The following is an 18,790-nucleotide window of genomic DNA, read 5'->3' on the forward strand; positions in this document are numbered from 1 at the left end:
GGTATGGTGGCGGGCACCTGTAGTCCCAGCTACTTGGGAGGCTGAGGCAGGAAGATCACTTCAACATGGGAGGCAGAGGTTGCAGTGAGCCAAGATTGTGCCATTGCACTCCAGACTGGGCAACAAGAGCAAAACTCCATCTCCAGAAAACAAGAAAAGACATCCATGTTCATGGATTGGAAGACTTGAAATTGTTTAAATGTCCATAATATTCAAAGTGATCTACAGGATCAATGCACTCCCTATCAAAATCCCAATGGCATTTCTGCAGAAAAAAAAAAAATCCTGACATTCATATAGAACACAAAGGATCCCAAATCGCCAAAGCAATCTTGAGAAAAACAAAGCTGAAGGCCTCACATTTCCTAACTTCTCCGCATTACAAAGCTATAGTAATTCAAACAGTATGTTACTGACATAAAGACAAACATATAGACCAATGGAACAGATTAGAGAACCCAGAAATAAACTCTCACTTACACGTTCAAATGATCTTCAACAAAGATGCCAAGGCTACACGATAGGAAAAGAACAGTTTCTTCAACATATGGTGCTGGTAAAATGTATATCCACATTTATAAAGAATGAAATTGGACTCTTACTTTACACCACATGAAAAAAAATTAACTCAAAATGAATTAAAGGCCTAGACATAAGACCTGAAACTATAAAAGACCTAGAAGAGACAAAGGGGGAAGCTTCATGACAGTGGATTTGGAAAAGATTTCTTGGATATAACACCAAAGCACAAGCAACAGAAGAAAACATGAACAAATGGGGCTAATATCAAACTCAAAACCCTCTGCACAGCAAAGGAAATAACAGAGTAAAAAGACAATGAAAGAAATGGGAGAAAAAAATTGTAAACTACATATGTGATAGGGGGTTAATATTCAGAATACATAAAGAGCTACTACAACTCAACAACAAAAACAACCCAATCAAAAAATGGGCAAATTGAAGTCTGGGGACAGTGCTTATTAGAGAGAAAAATTTAAAATTAGTAAAACAAAACAAAAAAATAGGTAAAGGACTTGATTAGACATTTCTCTGAAGAAGATATACAAATAGCCAACAAGCACAAGAAAAGATATTCATCATTACTTATCATCAGGGAAATACAAATCAAAACCACATATCACCTCACATCTGTTAAGATGGCCATTATTTGAAAAAATTTAAAACCCAAAAAATAAGTATTCACAAGGATATGGAAAAACCGAAACCCCTGTGTACTACTGGTGGGAATAATGGTGCAGCCACTATGAAACACAGTATGATGGTTCCTCAAAATAATAAAAAACAGAATTACCATATGATCCAGCAATTTCACTTCTGGTATATCCAAAAGAATTAAAAACAGGATCTCAAAGAGATATCTGCAGCACACCATGTTCACTGCAGCGTTACTCACAATAGCACAATAGCTAAGAGGTGGAAGAAACCTAAATGCCCATGGACAGATGAATGGATAAATAAAATGTGGTATATATATACAATTATTCACCCTACAAAAAAGGGAACCCTTTCATTTGCTGCAACATAAATGAACCTTGAGGACACTATGCTAAGTGAAATAAGCCAGTCACAAAAAGAAAAATGCTGCATAATTCCACTTACATGAGGTATCTAAAATAGCCAAACTCTTGGAAACAGAAAGCAGAATGGGCTAGAAGAGAAAAGGAAGAGTTGTTGCTAAATGGATAGAGTTTCAGTTTTGTTAAGATGAAAAACTTCCAGCGATCTGTTGTACAACAATGTTCCTATAGTTAACATTACTACACTGTATACTCAAAAATGTACAAGAAGGTAAATTTTGTATTTTTGACCAAAATGAGAGATAGAGGGCACACAAGCAAACACAATGAAACACACAAAAAGGGAATATTCATAGCAACACTACATATAAAATGGAAATAATTCAAATATCCACTGATACAATAAAATACTATATAGAAATGAGAAGAATGAAAGGGGCAATACACAACACAAGTTACTCTCACAAACATAACACTGAATGAAAGAACCCAGACAGGAAGGAGGATATACTATATTTATTGGCTTATTCATATAAAGTTTAAAAACACAAAAAACTAACTTATGATGTTAGAAGTCAGGCTAATGAATACATTTGGAAGGAGGAAATGAATGAAAAAGGAAAGAAGGACTCCTGCGAGTATTAGCAATGGCCTGTTTCTTGCCCTGGATGCTGATTATATGGTATATGTATGTCATAATGTTATGGTAACAGTAATACTAACCAATTAGAGTACAAAAAGAAAGCGATGAAGAAATATTTTATTAATATAGCTGTAAAAATTATAAACATACACAAAATACAGTATATATGTGGTTGAATGCATATGTGATTGAGTGTCCCCTTCAATATCTCTATTCTCCTTCCCTTGTAAAGTAATATAACTCCCTCAATTATGATTAGACAGGACACACCAGAATAAAGACCAATTTCCTAGACCCTTCACCCTTGCCCCCTTGAAGCTGGTGTGTCAATGTGACGAAGTTCTAGCTAACAGAATGAGAAAAAAGTGCAACTTCTCGGTCTTGTCCCTATAAGGGACTCAGCCTCCACTTCTTAACTCTCACCCTTAGTGTGTAATTCTCATCATTATGGCCCAAGATGGATGAAAAAGTTCAGCTTTAACTGTCCTTGTTACCCTTCCTGTGGGTACGATGGAGAGACAGTACTATTTTATATCTTGAGAAGGTAGTCATGTTGAGGATAAAAGAACAACAAAAGAGAAAAAGTCTGGTCCCCAACACAATTCAAGAAACTAAGTAAGCCCCTGACTACTTACCCAGACTTCAGAAGAACTTAGAAATAAACTTAAATCTGTATTTTTAGGTCTGTATTACAGTTCTATTAGCCATCTAACCTATAACTGAATATAGCGTATCAAAATAATACCCCATGACCAAGTTGGTTTATTCCAGGCATGCAAGAATGGGTCAACATCAGGAAACTGTATTTCACTATATTAAAAAATTAATGGAGACCAAATCTCACAATTAACAGAAGCACAAAAGATGATGGTAACAGTTATAGCCACTGATAATAAAAACTAAGTAAAATAGAAAAGGAAGGAACCGATTAAAGCATGATGAAGGATTATCATCAAAACCCGGCAAGGTGCAGTGGCTCATGCCTGTAATCCCAGCACTTTAAGAGGCCGAGGAAGGAGGATTGATTGACTGAGCCCAGGAGTTTGAGACCAGCCTATGGACAACATAGTAAGGCCCCGTCTCTACAGAAAATAAAAAATTAGCTGGGTGTGGTGGCACATGCCTGTAGTCTCAGCTACTTGAGAGGCTGAGGTGAGAGGACTGCCTGAACCCAGGGGGTTGAGGCTGCAGTGAGCCATGTTTGTGTCACTGGACTCCAGGCTAGACAACAGACCAAGACCTTGTTTCAAAAACAAAACAAAACAAAAAATCCCAACAGCAAACATTATATTAAAAGATTAAATAATAAAGCCACCTCCATTGCAATTAAGAACAAGACAAAGATAATCACAATTACCACTGTTATTCAACTCATTTATGGAGGTTCCAGTGAATACATAACAAGTTAACAAATTTATATTTATATACTTGAAATTATCTTTATTTGAAGACACATCATTGAATAACTGCAAAATTCAAAAGACTAATAAAAAATTACTACGACATTTTAGTTTAAGTATACACAAAATAAACGTTCAAAAATCAATAGGTCTTCTCTGTACTAGCAGTATCCAGTTGAAAACAGGAAAAAAAATTCCCACTCAATAACAGCAAAAATATTAAATTAAGTTTAGCTGTATATAACAACATTTGAAGTAATAGTTACTTAAGAAGTTAATCTCAGGCTCATGCCTGTAATCCCAGCACTCTGGGAGGCCAAGGCAGGTGGATCACTCAAGGTCAGGAGTTCCAGACCAACCTGGCCAACACGGTGAAACCCTGTCTCTACTAAAAATACAAAAATTAGCCCGGCATGGTGGCAGGCGCCTATAATCCCAGGTACTCAGAGGCTGAGGCAGGAGAATCTCTTGAACCCAGGAGGCGGTGGTTACAGTAAGCAGAGACTGTGCCGCTGCACTCCAGCCTGGGCGAGACAGAGCAAGACTCAGTCTCAAAAGGAAAAAAAAAAAAAAAAAAGAAGTTAATCTCTTGCTCACATGAAAAGTCTAAATGTAGGAATTCCAGATCTGGAATGGTGACAATGTTATCAGGCTCTAGCTGTCTCTGTTACAGATGCCTGTCATTCCCATCATTATCTAAGAAGCTGGAACACCCACAGGCAGTAAGATTGAAGGAAAAACAGTGTACCCCTGTAGAGATGCCCTAAAAGTTTCATATTACACTTCCACTTATACCCTGTGGAGACTTAATTACATGACCACATCTAGCTATAAGGAAGAACAGAAAAGTAGTAGTTTCATTTGGGTAGCAATGTGTCAGATAAAAACTGAGGTTCTGTTGGTAAAAAAAAAAATAAAAATAAAAATGAATGAATAGCATTGGGGTACACAATAAACAATCTCTGCCATTAATTGCTAAGATACATTTTAAAAGAAAACTATGTGATTTACATGGAAAAGTGTGGAACTTTTTCAAAATCGTCAATGGACATACAATAGAACCTAAAAACATGGAATCATAGGTCATAGTCCCAAATGGAAAGATAATACCACAAAATGATCAACATTTCACATTAACATATAACTCCAACATAATTCTTATCAGAATCCCTAAGATATTGTAGGTAAAGGTTCGGGGAAGAAGGATTCTTTGTTTTAGAACTAGATCAAGCTTGTCCAACACGCAGCCTGTGCACAGCATGCAGCCCAGGACAGCTTTGAATGCGGCCCAAAGCAAATTCGTAAACCTTCTTAAAACGTTGAGACTGTTTTGCGATGGTTTTTTAGCTCATCAGCTATCATTAATGTTAGTGTATTTTATGTGTGGCCCAAGAGAATTCTTCCAATGTGGCTCAGGGAAGCTAAAAGATTGGACGCCCCTGAATTAGATGAAATAATTTAAAGCTGACATGGAAAAAGACATATGTCCACATTAAGCTAAGAGAATTTTTTAAAACAACACCTAAACAGAATTTTAGTGTTAGGTGACAGAATCAGATGTTAATTTTTTAATAACAACTCCTGAATAGAATGACTGTTAAGTCCTAGTTTGCCTGAGGCTGTCACAATTTCGTACCATTGTTCTAGTATCCTGTATGCTTTGACGCTTTCATTTTTAAAAAGAATTATTATTAATAGTCACATTAAAATAAGCTAGAATGAGCTTGGTAGATCCAGTTCTTTTCATTCTGTCTCTATACTTGTTCACTTTCCCGAACATCTACGTTCCCATGGTCCCAAACACCATATAAGCTCCTGGTCTGGAAAAGGAGGTCCATTCATCCCCACCTCCCTACAACTCCAAAAACATCTGGATAAAGAAACCCTCCCTTCTCTGAAACTCTCCACGTCCATGGCTTCAGTTGTCAACTGTGTATGATACTATCAAATTTCTTTCATGATGTTGAGACCAGGGACCCACTGCCTATCTGTCATTTCCATTTGGATGTTCCAAAGGAACCTCAAACTCAATATATACAAATCTGAACCTGCTGGGTTGTCCAACTCTGTTCTTCCTACATTCGAATAGAAATGAATGGCACAACCATTCATTACCATTCATCTATCCAATTATCTAAGTCCAAGTTCAAAACCTGGAAATCAATGATGATATCCCTTATTCAAACATTCAATTAATCATCAATTACTCTCAATTTTATCTTCTATAAGTTATTCAATTTTCTTCATCACACTACCACTGCCATAGTGCCAGTTACCATCCTTTATTAGCATTACAACAATAATCCTAATAAAGGATAATAATAATAATAATAATAATAATAATAAATCCTCTTCACTGCTCACTCTCTTTCCAGTACTGCACTCCTTCAACTCACTTTACAGCCACTAAATTTCAAGAACATTTATTTTTAAATCATGTGGTACCTTATGGCATGCAAATTACTTCAATTTTTAAAACGTATTGTTTTATACTTTAATACTTCTATTCCAAGTCCATCATCACTCAACACAAGTTTTGTTTTTTGTTTTTGAGATGGAGTCTCGCTCTGTCCCCCAGGCTGAAGTGCAATGGCACGTTTCGGCTCCCTGCCACCTCCACTTCCCAGGTTCAAGCAATTCTCCCTGCCTCAGCCTCCCGAGTAGCTGGGATTACAGGTTCCTGCCATCACACCCAGTTAATTTTTGTATTTTTAGTAGAGACGGGGTTTCGCCATGTTGGCCAGGCTGGTCTTAAACTCCTGACCTCAGGTGATCAGCCAGCCTCGGCCTCCCAAAGTGCTGGGGTATTACAGGCATGAGCCACCACACCTGACCTCAACCCAAGTTTTAGATCTAGCTCTTTGACTCAATAGTTCTGGGTCACCAACTTATTGACAGTATTTTTATCAAAATTATAACACAAAGAACATCAATCAAAAAACTGAATCATCAAATTAAATCCAAATGAATCCTTAAAATTTGAGAGGTATTAACTGGTGATTTCATCTATGTAAACAGTAATATAATACTTTACCGAAACAAATTTTAGTTTTTATTATAAACAGTGGCACTTCAACATGATATAAGATAAGCAAAATAAGAGCATTGTAAAAAAAATTTTGAAACCCATAGAAATCAAATATTAAAAAAAAAAAAAACTCACCATACACACCTGTAGAAGGAGTAGAACTATTCATGGTAAAAGGTCCGTTAATAATGCCAGAAGAAAGAAGCTCATCAGATCCCCGCTGAAAAGCAAAACCAATGTTTGGTTAATAAACCAAGTTTTAGATAATGGTCCATATTTACTACTGAAAGTATTAAAAGCTAATAATATTACTTCATCTTTGTATGAAGACATTAAAGGGGGAACTCCTCAAGAATCACAAAATCAAATGAACTGCATAGCAAGAAAAAAATTACTGCAAATCGACAACTATATAAACACAACTGCCACCACAGAAATGGGGGCATAATCTTTAAACTCTTTCTAACCAAAAGCAGGTTTCCAAAACATAACATCTAAAAGTGCCAAACCATATTCAGGGGGTTGCATTATGACATTGTTTTTGTAGCATATATTTATATTCAAATAGTTTGTATAGTCCTCCCTAAGAATCCTGACTTTTCAATACCAATGTATTTTTTTAAGTAGAAAATATAGTTCATTTCCATATTGGCCAAATTCTTTATAATCAATAACTTCTTATCCATTAATCCTCCAAATGATCTTTAATGCAGACTATTTCTTAAACAATTGTTTAAGTAATTTATTCTTTTTTTCAGGTAAGAGTTTTGATCTACTTCCAAATCCGAACTGGCAACACTAAAAAGTAAGTCAGAGAAGTCTTTTCATTGTAATATAAGATCTATCACCAACATTTAAAAGATTACTTTTAGGAAGGACAATAAATATTATGTACAAAGTTAAAACCAACCTATTTTAAATAGTACTATTGGTTTAGCTTGGCCAATTTTTAAGAACAAGTGTTTTGATCCACTGGATAATAAAAATTAATCCCCAAACAATCCTACAAATATTAGAATAGCAATAGTGCTACAGCACATATTTAATGTTTAAGTGTAGGTGCCACTTCTGTAGGGAACAACTTTAGCCTTTGCTGAAGAAAGACAAACCACCAATATATCTACATAATAGAAATACAATTATTTAAACAAGTTCTGTATTAAACATCCAGAAATTACTCCCTTTGGATCTTTCACCAGAAGTTTATAGAGACATCCGGGAATAAGAAGAAGGAATTAAGTAAGCAGGATAAAAGAAAACTGAAAATCTCAACTCCCAGAAAAATCAAGATTAAGGCCTCACTTAAAGCACAGGTCTTCCTAATAAAATCTGAGATGTAGATATTATCAGGCTACATATGATAATTAACAGACTTTGTGGTTTGCTGGCTACCTGCAGATAAAGACACATTTTCGCAGCTTTAAATGTATTAACAGTATAAATTAAAACATACTCAACATGATTTTTATATATGAGGAATTTGGTTAAATGCATTACTAACAGATATATCTTCCACACATATGAGTTAGCATCAGTATGTTTCTACTTATAAATCAAGTTAATATAATGTTAGAAACCACTTGAAGGCGGTCACTTTAGCTCTTTCGAGATTTGCAGAAACGTATTTTTTCAAGAATAACAAAAAGCACAAGTATAAAGCAAAAATACTGATAAGCTAGATAACATTAAAATTAACAATTTTATTTAACAAAAGACATCATTAGGAGAATAAACAGACAAGTCATGGAATAAGAAGATATCTGCAATACATAAAACTAACAAAGGGTTTATATCCAGCACGTACTAAGAAAAAGAAAAAAGGAAAAACAAAACACTAGAAATCAGTAAGAAAAAGCCAAGATAACAGAAAAATGACAAGAGACTTGAACAGCCATCTCACAAAGTGGTGGACTATGTCACTGTTCCAGAGTATTTGTACCCTCTCCTTTTCCTGAACAAGAATTATTCATCCCCATCCATGGCCATGTGACTTGCAATGCCTCCAGTGGGAGGGGTATAACTCCCTCCCCCCACTGACAACACAGTTTTGTAATATCCTTTGGCCAATGGAACATGAATGGACATGACCTATACTTAATCCAAAAAGTAACTTCAAAAATCAGTCATTTCTGCCAGTTTTTTCTCTTTCCCTCTGAAATAAGAGCATATCTCAAATAGGAGGTACTCTTTCAGCCTGATTCTCAGAATAACAAGTGTGGCTCCATAACAGCTACCACCATTGTAAGTGAACAAGAAATAAATGTCTTTTTTAAACAACTTATAAATGACTAATACCATATTCAATCAAACTTAAGATATTTGACTGCATCCTCATTGGTCATCAGGGAAACGCAAGTTAAAACCACAATGAAATACTGTAAAATTAAAAAGATTGACAATATCATGTTGGTAATAATGTGGGGTGACAAAAACTCTTACATGGGAGTTAAGTATAATTTAGTGGGAGTGTAAACTGGTACCACTTGGAAAACTGTCTGATCCAATCTATTAAAGTCAAATATATGAATATCCTAGGATCCTTATACAGTCTACTCCGATGCATAAACCCCAAGATATTGCCTGCTTGTGGGCACCTAGACATACAAGATTGTCTTCAGCAGCATTATTTGTACTCGTCAAACTGCAAACAACTAAATGCCATCAACTGTAGAATAACTGAGTAAATGTTTGTAAATGCATGCAATGACTATACAACAATGAGAATGAACTACGGCTCCACATAACATAGATAAATCTCACAAACCTAAAACGTCAGTCACGGCCAGGCACAGTGGCTCACGCCTGTAATCCCAGCACTTTGGGAGGCCGAGGTGGGCAGATCACGAGGTCAGGAGATCGAGACCATCCTGGCTAACATGGTGAAATCCCGTCTCTACTAAAAATACAAAAAATTAGCCCGGCGTGGTGGCGGGCGCCTGTAGTCCCAGCTCCTCAGGAGGCTGAGGCAGAATGGTGTGAACCCAGGAGGCAGAGATTGCAGTGAGCTGAGATCACACCACTGCACTCCAGCCTGGGTGACAAAGCGAGACTCTGTCTCAAAGAAAAAAAAAAGTCACAAAGAATACATGCTATATTGTTGCATTTATATGGGGTACAAAAAGCTGGGCACAGTGGCTCACACCTGTATTCCCAGCACTTTGGGAGGCCAAGGAGGGAGGATCATTTGAGGTCAAGAGTTCAAGACCAACGTGGGCAACATAGGGAGACCCTCATCTCTAAGTAAATAAAAATAAAAACAAAAAAATGGATTATCAAAACCAAAAGCACGAATGGCAATAAATAAATAAACTGAACTGAACTTTGTCAAATATAAAAACTTTTGTATTTCAAAGAACACCATCAAGAGAATAAAAAGACAACACGGAGAATGGAAGAAAGTATTTGCAAATCACGCATCTCACAAGAAACTGGTACCTAGAACACCTAAGAACCCTTAAGATCAACAATAAAAAAAGACAACCCATTGGATTTGAAAAGGTATTTCTCCAAAGAAGGCCAGTAAGTACATGAAAAGATGCTCAACCTAATTAGTCATTAAGGAAATGCAAATCAAAAGCCACTTCAAGGAAAAATTAAGACCATGATACTACCACTTAAGTATCAGAACACCTAAAATAAAAAGTTACAATATCAAATGCAGACCAGGATGTGGAAAAAATATATCTCTCATACATTGCTGGTAGCAATGTAAAATGGTACAGACACTCTGGAAAGTAGTTTGGTGTTTTCTGAAAAAGAAAAAACTAAACATACACTTAGCAACCTCAAAAGATAATATGCTCTATGATTTCACCTACAGTATTCTCAAAATGACAAAAATTATAGAGATGGAAAACAGATTAGTGGTTGCCAGGAGATAGAGATAGTTGGGTGGAGGTGATAGGTATGATTATAAATGGTACCATAAGGAGATCTTTGTGGTGATGGATTAGTTCTATATGTTGACTGTGATGGCAGTTACGTGAATCTACATATGCAATAAGATCAAACAGAACTATATACAGGCACTGTGCCAATACCAATGCTCCTGTTTTGATGGTGTACTATAATTATATAAGATGTAACCACTGAAGGAAACTTAGTGAGGGGCACACAGGACCTTTCTGTAGTATCTTTACAACTTGCCATGCATCTCTAATTGTTTGAAAAGTTTAATAAAATTAAAATTAAAAAATAAAATATAGGACAACAGGTACTTCATTCTGAGCCAAAGGATTCCTACTGGCTTGAGAGTCTTGCTGTCGTCAGTAACAGTCATCACTAACACCTGTGTTCAACCCTGCCACAGCCCGCTGTTACAGATCATCCTAAACACTGTGCTTCTGTACAACAGTGGTCCAGAAGGCATCCCTTCAAAGATAAACAGAACAAAAAGAAAAGAAAGAAACATTACAAAAGGCAGATAACATATACCAGAAACTACACAAATTTCAATTGACAGCAAATGGCTTTTTGTAAAATAAAAAAAAAAATTGACCTGATACCCTCTCTACAACAAAACTATAAAGGGATACAACAGCTCAAGGGAAAGGCAAATAAGAAATCTACCAAAAGAGTTAAAGGAAAAATTGACGAGAAAAAAGAATAAGGCAGTATCTTGAAAGTCAAACATTTGAGAAGTCAAAAGCGCAAACACCTTTCTACCATCCAAACAAGTTACCTGCTGTGAGGAACCAACTCTTTTTACATTTTTGACATAAAAAAACTGGAAAGAAGAAATGTACAGGAAAGCACTTTCTTAGAGACACTTGAGATTACCAGAAAGGCACCTAGAGGAGGTGTTAAACTGTTAACACAGGCCCCAGACAAGGGCTAAGAATCCCAAAAGCTGACTATATTCTTCTTTTTTTTTTTTTTGAGACAAGGTCTTCCTCTGTCACCCAGGCTGGAGTACAGTGACACGATTTTAGCTCACTGCAACCTCCGTCTCCCAGGTTCCAATGATTCTTGTGTCTCAGCCTCCTGAGCAGCTGGGATTACAGGTGTCCGCCCACAACACCCAGCTAATTTTTGCATTTTTAGTAGAGACGGGGTTTCACCCTGTTGGTCAGGCTGGTCTCGAACTCCTGACCTCAAGTGATCTGCCCACCTCTGCCCTCCTAAAGTGCTGGGATTACAGGCCCGAGCCACCACGCCCGGCCTGACTATATTCTTCTTAATGCACATATGCCATTTCAGTTTCAATCTGGGGAGAAAAGTAAGTTACTCATTTTTTTTTCTATTTTTTTCTCATTCAATAAACTGTTACCTAGTTTCCTACCAAACAAATTTCCAATCAACCATTAATGTGAAATTATTCCATTGGTTACTGAATCAAGTCTAAATGTCCTGTGATGGCAATGAAACAATCTTTCTAATCTGGATCTCTTCCTCACAGTAATACTCCCCTGTTATGTAATTTTCTCCTAATAAATCATGCTTATTCTGCATCTTTTTATGATATTATCCTGCTTCAAGCACTATCCCTTTGCTACATATCCAATCCTATCTACTAGTCACAGATAAAATGGCACCACATCCTTGAGAATTTTTCTATCCCAAGTGAAAAGGTTCAACTTAATTTTTATCATCTTTCAACATTAAAATGTGTACGGTTCTAGAATGCTAGTTCAGTTCACATGATATATTCTTCCTGTATGTATAATTATCAATAACATAATTTTGTCAAATAGGTACACAAAGTTAGTTCTCAGACACCTTGAGGTCTATTATTTGTGCCTTATACTAGATTATATTCTTCCAGAGCCTATAGCAGAGTATCAGGTACAAGATTAACAGCCCTCTGCCTTGGCTAATCAATACAATCACATGGGCAACTTGAAAATAAATACTACAGGCTGGGCGCGGTGGCTCACGCCTGTAATCCCAGCACTTTGGGAGGCTGAGGCAGGCAGATCATGAGGTCAGGAGTTCAAGACCAGCCTGACCAATATGGTGAAACCCTGTCTCTACTAAAAAAACAAAAATTAGCCAGGTGTGGTGGTGTGCACCTGTAGTCCCAGCTACTCGGAAGGCTGAGGCAGGAGAATCGCTTGAACCGGGGAGGCAGAGGTTGTAGTGAGCCAAGATCGCACCACTATACTCCAGCCTGGGCGACAGAGCGAGACTCCGTCTCAATCAATCAATCAATACTACAGGCTGGACACAGTGGCTCACACCTGCAATCCCAGCACTTTGGGAGGCCAAGGCAGGCGGATTACTTGAGGTCGGGAGTTTGAGACCAGCCTGGCCAAAACAGTGAAACCCTGTCTCTACTAAGAATACAAAAATTAGCCAGGTATGGTGGTGCATGCCTGTAATCTCAGCTACTTGGGAGGCTGAGGCACGAGAATCACTTGAACCCAGGAGGCGGAGGTTGCGGTGAGCCGAGATTACACCACTGCACTCCAGCCTGGGCAACAGAGTCAGACTCTGTCTTGGGAGAAAAAAAAAAATGTATCCATTTTTAGTACCAGAGTACAATTGTACAGAATTGTACGGGACATTTATTAAAGTCTCATTTATGGTTAACCTTTCAGAAAAAGAATAAAGCATGTATCTGCCTATGCATTTGAATTTTTCCTGTGAAAACCGTGATTAGATTTGTTCAGAGAAAAAAAAGCAAAACTTTTCACTGTAATCACCTTATTTAAGCATCTTTGCCTACTTACCCAGTTATCTCAGAATAAATCTATAAATATGAAATAGCTGGATCATATTTCATTTTGATAAGTCATTCATCTTAATATGTATTTTATGAAGTCATAATATGAATCTATGCTCCGCTCTATTATCCTTTTAACTGATAAGCTTTCTCCATGTTGTTAGTCTGTCACTATTCATTTATTTATTTTTGTGAGACAGAGTCTCGTTCTGTCACTCAGGTTGGACTGCAGTGGGATGATCATAGCTCACTGTAGCCTCAACCTTCCAGGTCAAGCAATCCTCACACCTTGGCCTCCCACGTAGCTAGGACTAGAGGCATGCATCACTTTGCCCGCCTGATTTTTTAATTTTTGTAGGCAGAAAAAATTTTTTTATTATACTTTACTGATTGATTGCTTATTTTTTATTTTTTTGTAGGCTCTTGCTATTTTGCCCAGGCTGCATCACAATTATTTTTAGTAGATTATTAAAATTCTATAACATCCTTAACTATTCCCCTATTTTAAATTATAGTGTTTTGTCTTTAATATAGCATTTTTTCAGGATAAATATTCAGAAGTGAAACAGACAACTTTTCTTTTTTGAGGAAAAGATAAAACTACAAATCTCAAATTCCTATAGCAAAATGTAGGGTAACTTCAAGTTACTACTGCACTACAGGTGATGACTAAGAAGCATTTTTATTTTTACAGGAGTCTTTCAAATACTGTTAAAATTAGCAAATGACTGCCTCATTTTAATATGGCCCACAGTTTGTGTAGTAAAAAACTTACCTTGTCCAAAGAAAGGTGTGGCTTTTGCCCTTTCCTTCCTAGAGGTAATCTCTAAGTCCTTGAAATATCATGCCTGAGAGGACTTTTTTTTTTTTTTTTTTTTTTTCCCCCGCCTAGTGGCCTTGGGTCACCAGACATTCATAGGGTAAGGAATAGCCATGCCAGAAAGATCGACAATGTGATTTAGGGTAGGAGCTTTGGGTCACACCTGAAGGGGCTGGAAACTAGACTGAAATCGGCCTTGTGAACAATAAATTATTTATGCCTACATAATAGAGTTCCAACAAAAACTGTAAACACCAAGGCTCCAGTGAGTTTCCCTGGTTGATAATACTCCTTGCTTACTGCCAGACACTGATGCTGGGGAAGTAATGTGTCCACGGAGGTGGGACAACAATACTTCCCAGGACCCTGCCTTAGGCATTTCTTCCCTAGGCTTGATTTTAATCTGTGTCCTTTCCCTGTAGCAAACCATGCTGTGAGTATAACAGCTTTCGGCCGGGCACGGTGTAATCTCAGCACTTTGTGAGGCCGAGGGGGGCGGATAACTAGGTCAGGAGATAGAGACCACCCTGGCTGACATGGTGAAACCCCGTCTCTACTAAAAATACAAAATTTAGCCGGGCGTGGTGACGGACGTCTGTAGTTCCAGCTACTCAGAAGGCTGAGGCAGGAGAATGGCGTGATCCCAGGAGGCGGAGCTTGCAGTGAGCCGAGATCGCGCCACTGCACTCCAGCCTGGGACACAGAGCGAGACTCCGTCTCAAAATAAAAATAAAAATAAAAATAAAAATAAAAATAAATAAAAAGCTTTCAGTGACTTCTGTGAGTCTTTCTAGCAAATTATTGAACCTGTGGGTAGCTTCGGGAATCCCCTACACTTGCAATTGGTGTCAGATGTAAGTGCAGTCTTGCGTGGACCTTGTCTCATAACATCACAGTTGGCATAATTCTTCACATGGTTAAATAAATATAACAAAATTATTAATTTGCTTAATATTTTTTAAACTTTTTTTTTTGAGACAAGGTCTCACTCTGTCGCTCAGGCTGAAGTGCGGTAGCATGATCACAGCTCACTGCAGCCTCAATCTCCCAGGCTCAAGCGACCCCTCCCCCTCAGCCTCCTGAGTAGCAGGGACCACAGATGCACGCCACCATGCCCAGCTAATTTTTGTATTTTTTTGTAGAGATGGGGTTTCACCAATGTTGCCCAAGCTGGTCTCCTGGGCTCAAGCTATTTGCCCGCCTCAACCTTCCAAAGTGCTGCGATTAGAGGCCTAAACCACTGTGCCTGGGCAAAAAAAAAAAAAAAAAAACTATTCTTAACCTGTGAATTACCATTGGACTTCCATCTGTAAAGAAAAACAGTAGTCTGAAAATATGATCAAATATTCAAGTATAGAAAAACCAGAAAATTAATTTAAATTTGTATAAAATTTTTTTTTTTTTTTTTTTTTTTTGAGACAGAGTCTTGCTCTGTCACCCAGGATGGAGTGCAGTGGCACTACTGGGTTCACTGCAACCTCTGCTTCCTGGGTTCAAGAGATTCTCCTGCCTCAGCCTCCCAAGTAGCTGGGATTACAGGCACACACCACCATGCCCGGCTAATTTTTATATTTTTAGTAGAGATGGGGTTTTGCCATGTTGGTCAGGCTGGTCTCGAACTCCTGACCTCAGGTGATCCACCCACCTTGGCCTCCCAAAGTGCTGGCCAAATTTGTATTTTTTAAATGAATGCAACATCTTGACCGTCACATTCAAAATATAAACTCTATTTATAAGGATATGGTGAAAGTTGCAAATTCTTCAAAATAAACAATTACATTTGATAATTCTACTTCAATTCTATTTCAATGATAATAGGAAGAGCTTTTTGAAAAGAATGAAACACGCCTAAAATAACACATAAGGGGACCCTAGTATCAACTGAAGTGTTGGAATAGCTATTTTTATTGTCTTATTACATATCAAGAACAATTAAAATATAAGATATTTGCCAAGCGCGGTGGCTCATGCCTATAATCCCAGCACTTTGGGAACCCAAGGTGGGGGGATCACTTGAGCTCAGGAGTTCAAGACCAGCCTGGGCAACAGAATGAGATCCCATCTCTACCAAAAACACAAAAAATTAGCCAGGCATAGTACCACGCACCTGTAGTCCCGGCTACTTGGGGGGCTGAGGGGGGAGGATCGATTGAGCCAGGAGGTCGAGGTTCAGTGAGCTAAGATCATGCCTGGATGACAAAGGGAGACCCTGTCCCAAAATAAAAAATAAAAAAGATAAATAAGATCATAAAGTTTCATTCTGGGAAATGTTTTATCATTCTTTATATAAAATAAACAAGACATTTCTCAAGTAATTATGACACTTTTAAAAGCTGGTAACTTTCTCTCCCTAATAATTTCAGAATATGACAAACAAAAGACAAAGAGAACAAAAGAAACTTACATTTGAAAATTATTCATAAAAAATAATTCTGATAACCACAATTTTCTAGCTAAGTTTTTTCCCAAGAACTCACTTTCAAATTACAGAAAACAAGGGCTTTTTTGATATTATAAAGCCTAAATCCCAAGAGTCACATTACTTTGTAAAACATTGTAAAAGATGAGAAAAACAGAGTTATTAGTTCTGTATGACTACTTTAAAGCAACCTTGTCCAGCATGCAGCCTATGGGCCACATGCGGCACAGGACGGCTTTGAGTGCCACCCAACACAAATTCATAAACTTTCTTAAAACATTAGGATATTTTTGGTGTTTTGTTGTTGTTGTTGTTAGCTCATCAGCTATCGTTAGTGTTAGTGTATTTTATGTGTGGCATAAGACAATTCTTCTTCCAATGTGGCCCAGGGAAGCCCTGCTTTAAACATTCCCTTTTTTTTGAGACAGGGTATTACTCCATCACCCAGGATGGAGTACAGTGGCATAATCAGGGCTCAAGCCATCCTCCTGCCTTGGTCTCCTGAGTAGCTAGGACTACAGGCATGCACCACCATGCCCAGCTAATTTTTTTTATTTTTTGTAGGGATGTGGTCTCACTTTGTTGCCCAGGCTGGTCTCAAACTCCTGGGCTCAAGTGATCCTCTGGCCTAGGATTCCCAAAATGTTGGAATTACAGGCTTGAGCCACTGCACCTGGCCAACGTTAAACTTACTCCTTTTATTTAAAAAAAAAAAAAACAAAAAACTTTTCTTTCCTAGACATAAATTCTTTCTCCTGAAAACATATCACTGCATTTAATTACAGACTACTTCAATATAAAATGAAAAGGATTTCTCAAAATTATACTTAATATTTATATCCTAAGTATCTCAAAAGCAATTTTCCGTAAGGTTTGACTGCTATGATAACAGATTACGGTTTAAGGGAAGAATGGAAGATAAGCAGAATGAAGACATTTTTAAAAGGAAGGAAAACTTGGACAAGTGAATGCAGACGACCAAAAGAAAAAAGACTGTACCACGGGTAAACAAATTATGTATACATACAAAAGAAGGCCTTAACAAGCCAAATGTGAAGACATGGGGGAGTGGCAGGGCAGGTGCTGGCTGCAAACAACACTGTGTGTTTCTAAGGACAGTCTCCTTAGAAACACACAGCAAATTTACATAAGTCCAGCAGTTGCTCTGTGGACTTGTCAGCTCTCTGGCTAAGTCAGCACACCAATCAGCTTTACTGGCTCAAGTATCAATTACTGAAGCTCTCGCCTGCTGATGCATAATTCACGGGGTGAACAAAGCAAAGAAATACTGTAATTAAACAGCACAAATAAGTGTTTCATCATCAAATTTGATAGGAATTGGTTTTATTTAGCATTAAAGACGTTGAAGTAACATGTACAGATGATTCTGAAAATAAACCATTAATTCATGGTTAAACTTCATGTATCTAAAATGCATATGAAATTCAAGAAAAGATATTTGTTTTAATCTATCAAGATACTACATGACTATACAAAAGAGGCTATCAAAAAACTACTTCATAATTTTCCAGAATCCTAGATCTTTTTTTTTTTAATTAATAGCATCTTAAATACTGAAATACCCAAGTCCTACCTTTTTCTAACAGATAGTCTAGTGACCCCGTGTGAACACTTCCCATGACAGAAAACTCATATTGGTTCTGCTCTAAGTTTTTCCAAAAACAGAAATAAAAGTGATATTTATATGGAGTCTCACTATACTATATGCATGTATCGATTATGGTCTCCTGATTACTTACCATTATATACTCCTCTACAGAACCTACTACAATGTTTCATATATAATCGATGTTCAAAACTGTTTTTCTTAAAAAAATAAGTTAACAGGCCGGGTGTGGTGGCTCACTCCTGTAATCCCAGCACTTTTGGGAGGCCAAGGCGGGCGGATTGCCTGAGGTCAGGAGTTTGAGACCAGTCAGGCCAACATGGTGAAACCCCGTCTCTATTAAAAATACAAAAAAATTAGCTGGGCGTGGTGGTGGATGCCTGTAATCCCAGCTACTGGAGTAGCTGAGGCAGGGGAATTGCTTGAACCAGGGAGGTGGAGGCTGCAGTGAGCCGAGATTGTGCCACTGCATTCCAGCCTGGGCGACAGAGTGAGACTCCGACTCAAAAAAAATTGAGTAATAGCTATAGAGATAAAGGAATAAACAGAACATTCGATAGGGGGTTTGCATTCATTGTGTGGCACTACATGAAACTCCAAGGGTTTTGTTTTGTTTTAGACATTTAGCCTTTTAACATTCACCCTTCCATA

General features: G+C 37.6%; 1 protein-coding gene across 9 annotated transcripts in view; it reads right to left on the reverse strand.

The window, feature by feature from the left end:
* Positions 1–18,790, reverse strand: part of PTBP3 (polypyrimidine tract binding protein 3) — a 114,847-nt gene that overhangs the window by 72,327 nt on the left and 23,730 nt on the right. For 4 of the 9 annotated variants that reach the window (XM_054500524.2, XM_054500519.2, XM_063650291.1 and 1 more), the window contains exon 2: positions 6,745–6,829. In XM_054500524.2, the coding sequence (XP_054356499.1) occupies positions 6,745–6,778 (34 nt within the window). In that variant the 5' untranslated portion in view covers positions 6,779–6,829. Of the gene's footprint in view, positions 1–6,744; positions 6,831–18,790 lie in introns of those variants that run through there. The other 5 variants (XM_054500525.2, XM_054500520.2, XM_063650290.1 and 2 more) reach the window with 2 other exon arrangements.

The sequence above is a fragment of the Pongo pygmaeus genome, chromosome 13, assembly GCF_028885625.2.
Source record: "Pongo pygmaeus isolate AG05252 chromosome 13, NHGRI_mPonPyg2-v2.0_pri, whole genome shotgun sequence".
NCBI lineage: Eukaryota > Metazoa > Chordata > Mammalia > Primates > Hominidae > Pongo > Pongo pygmaeus.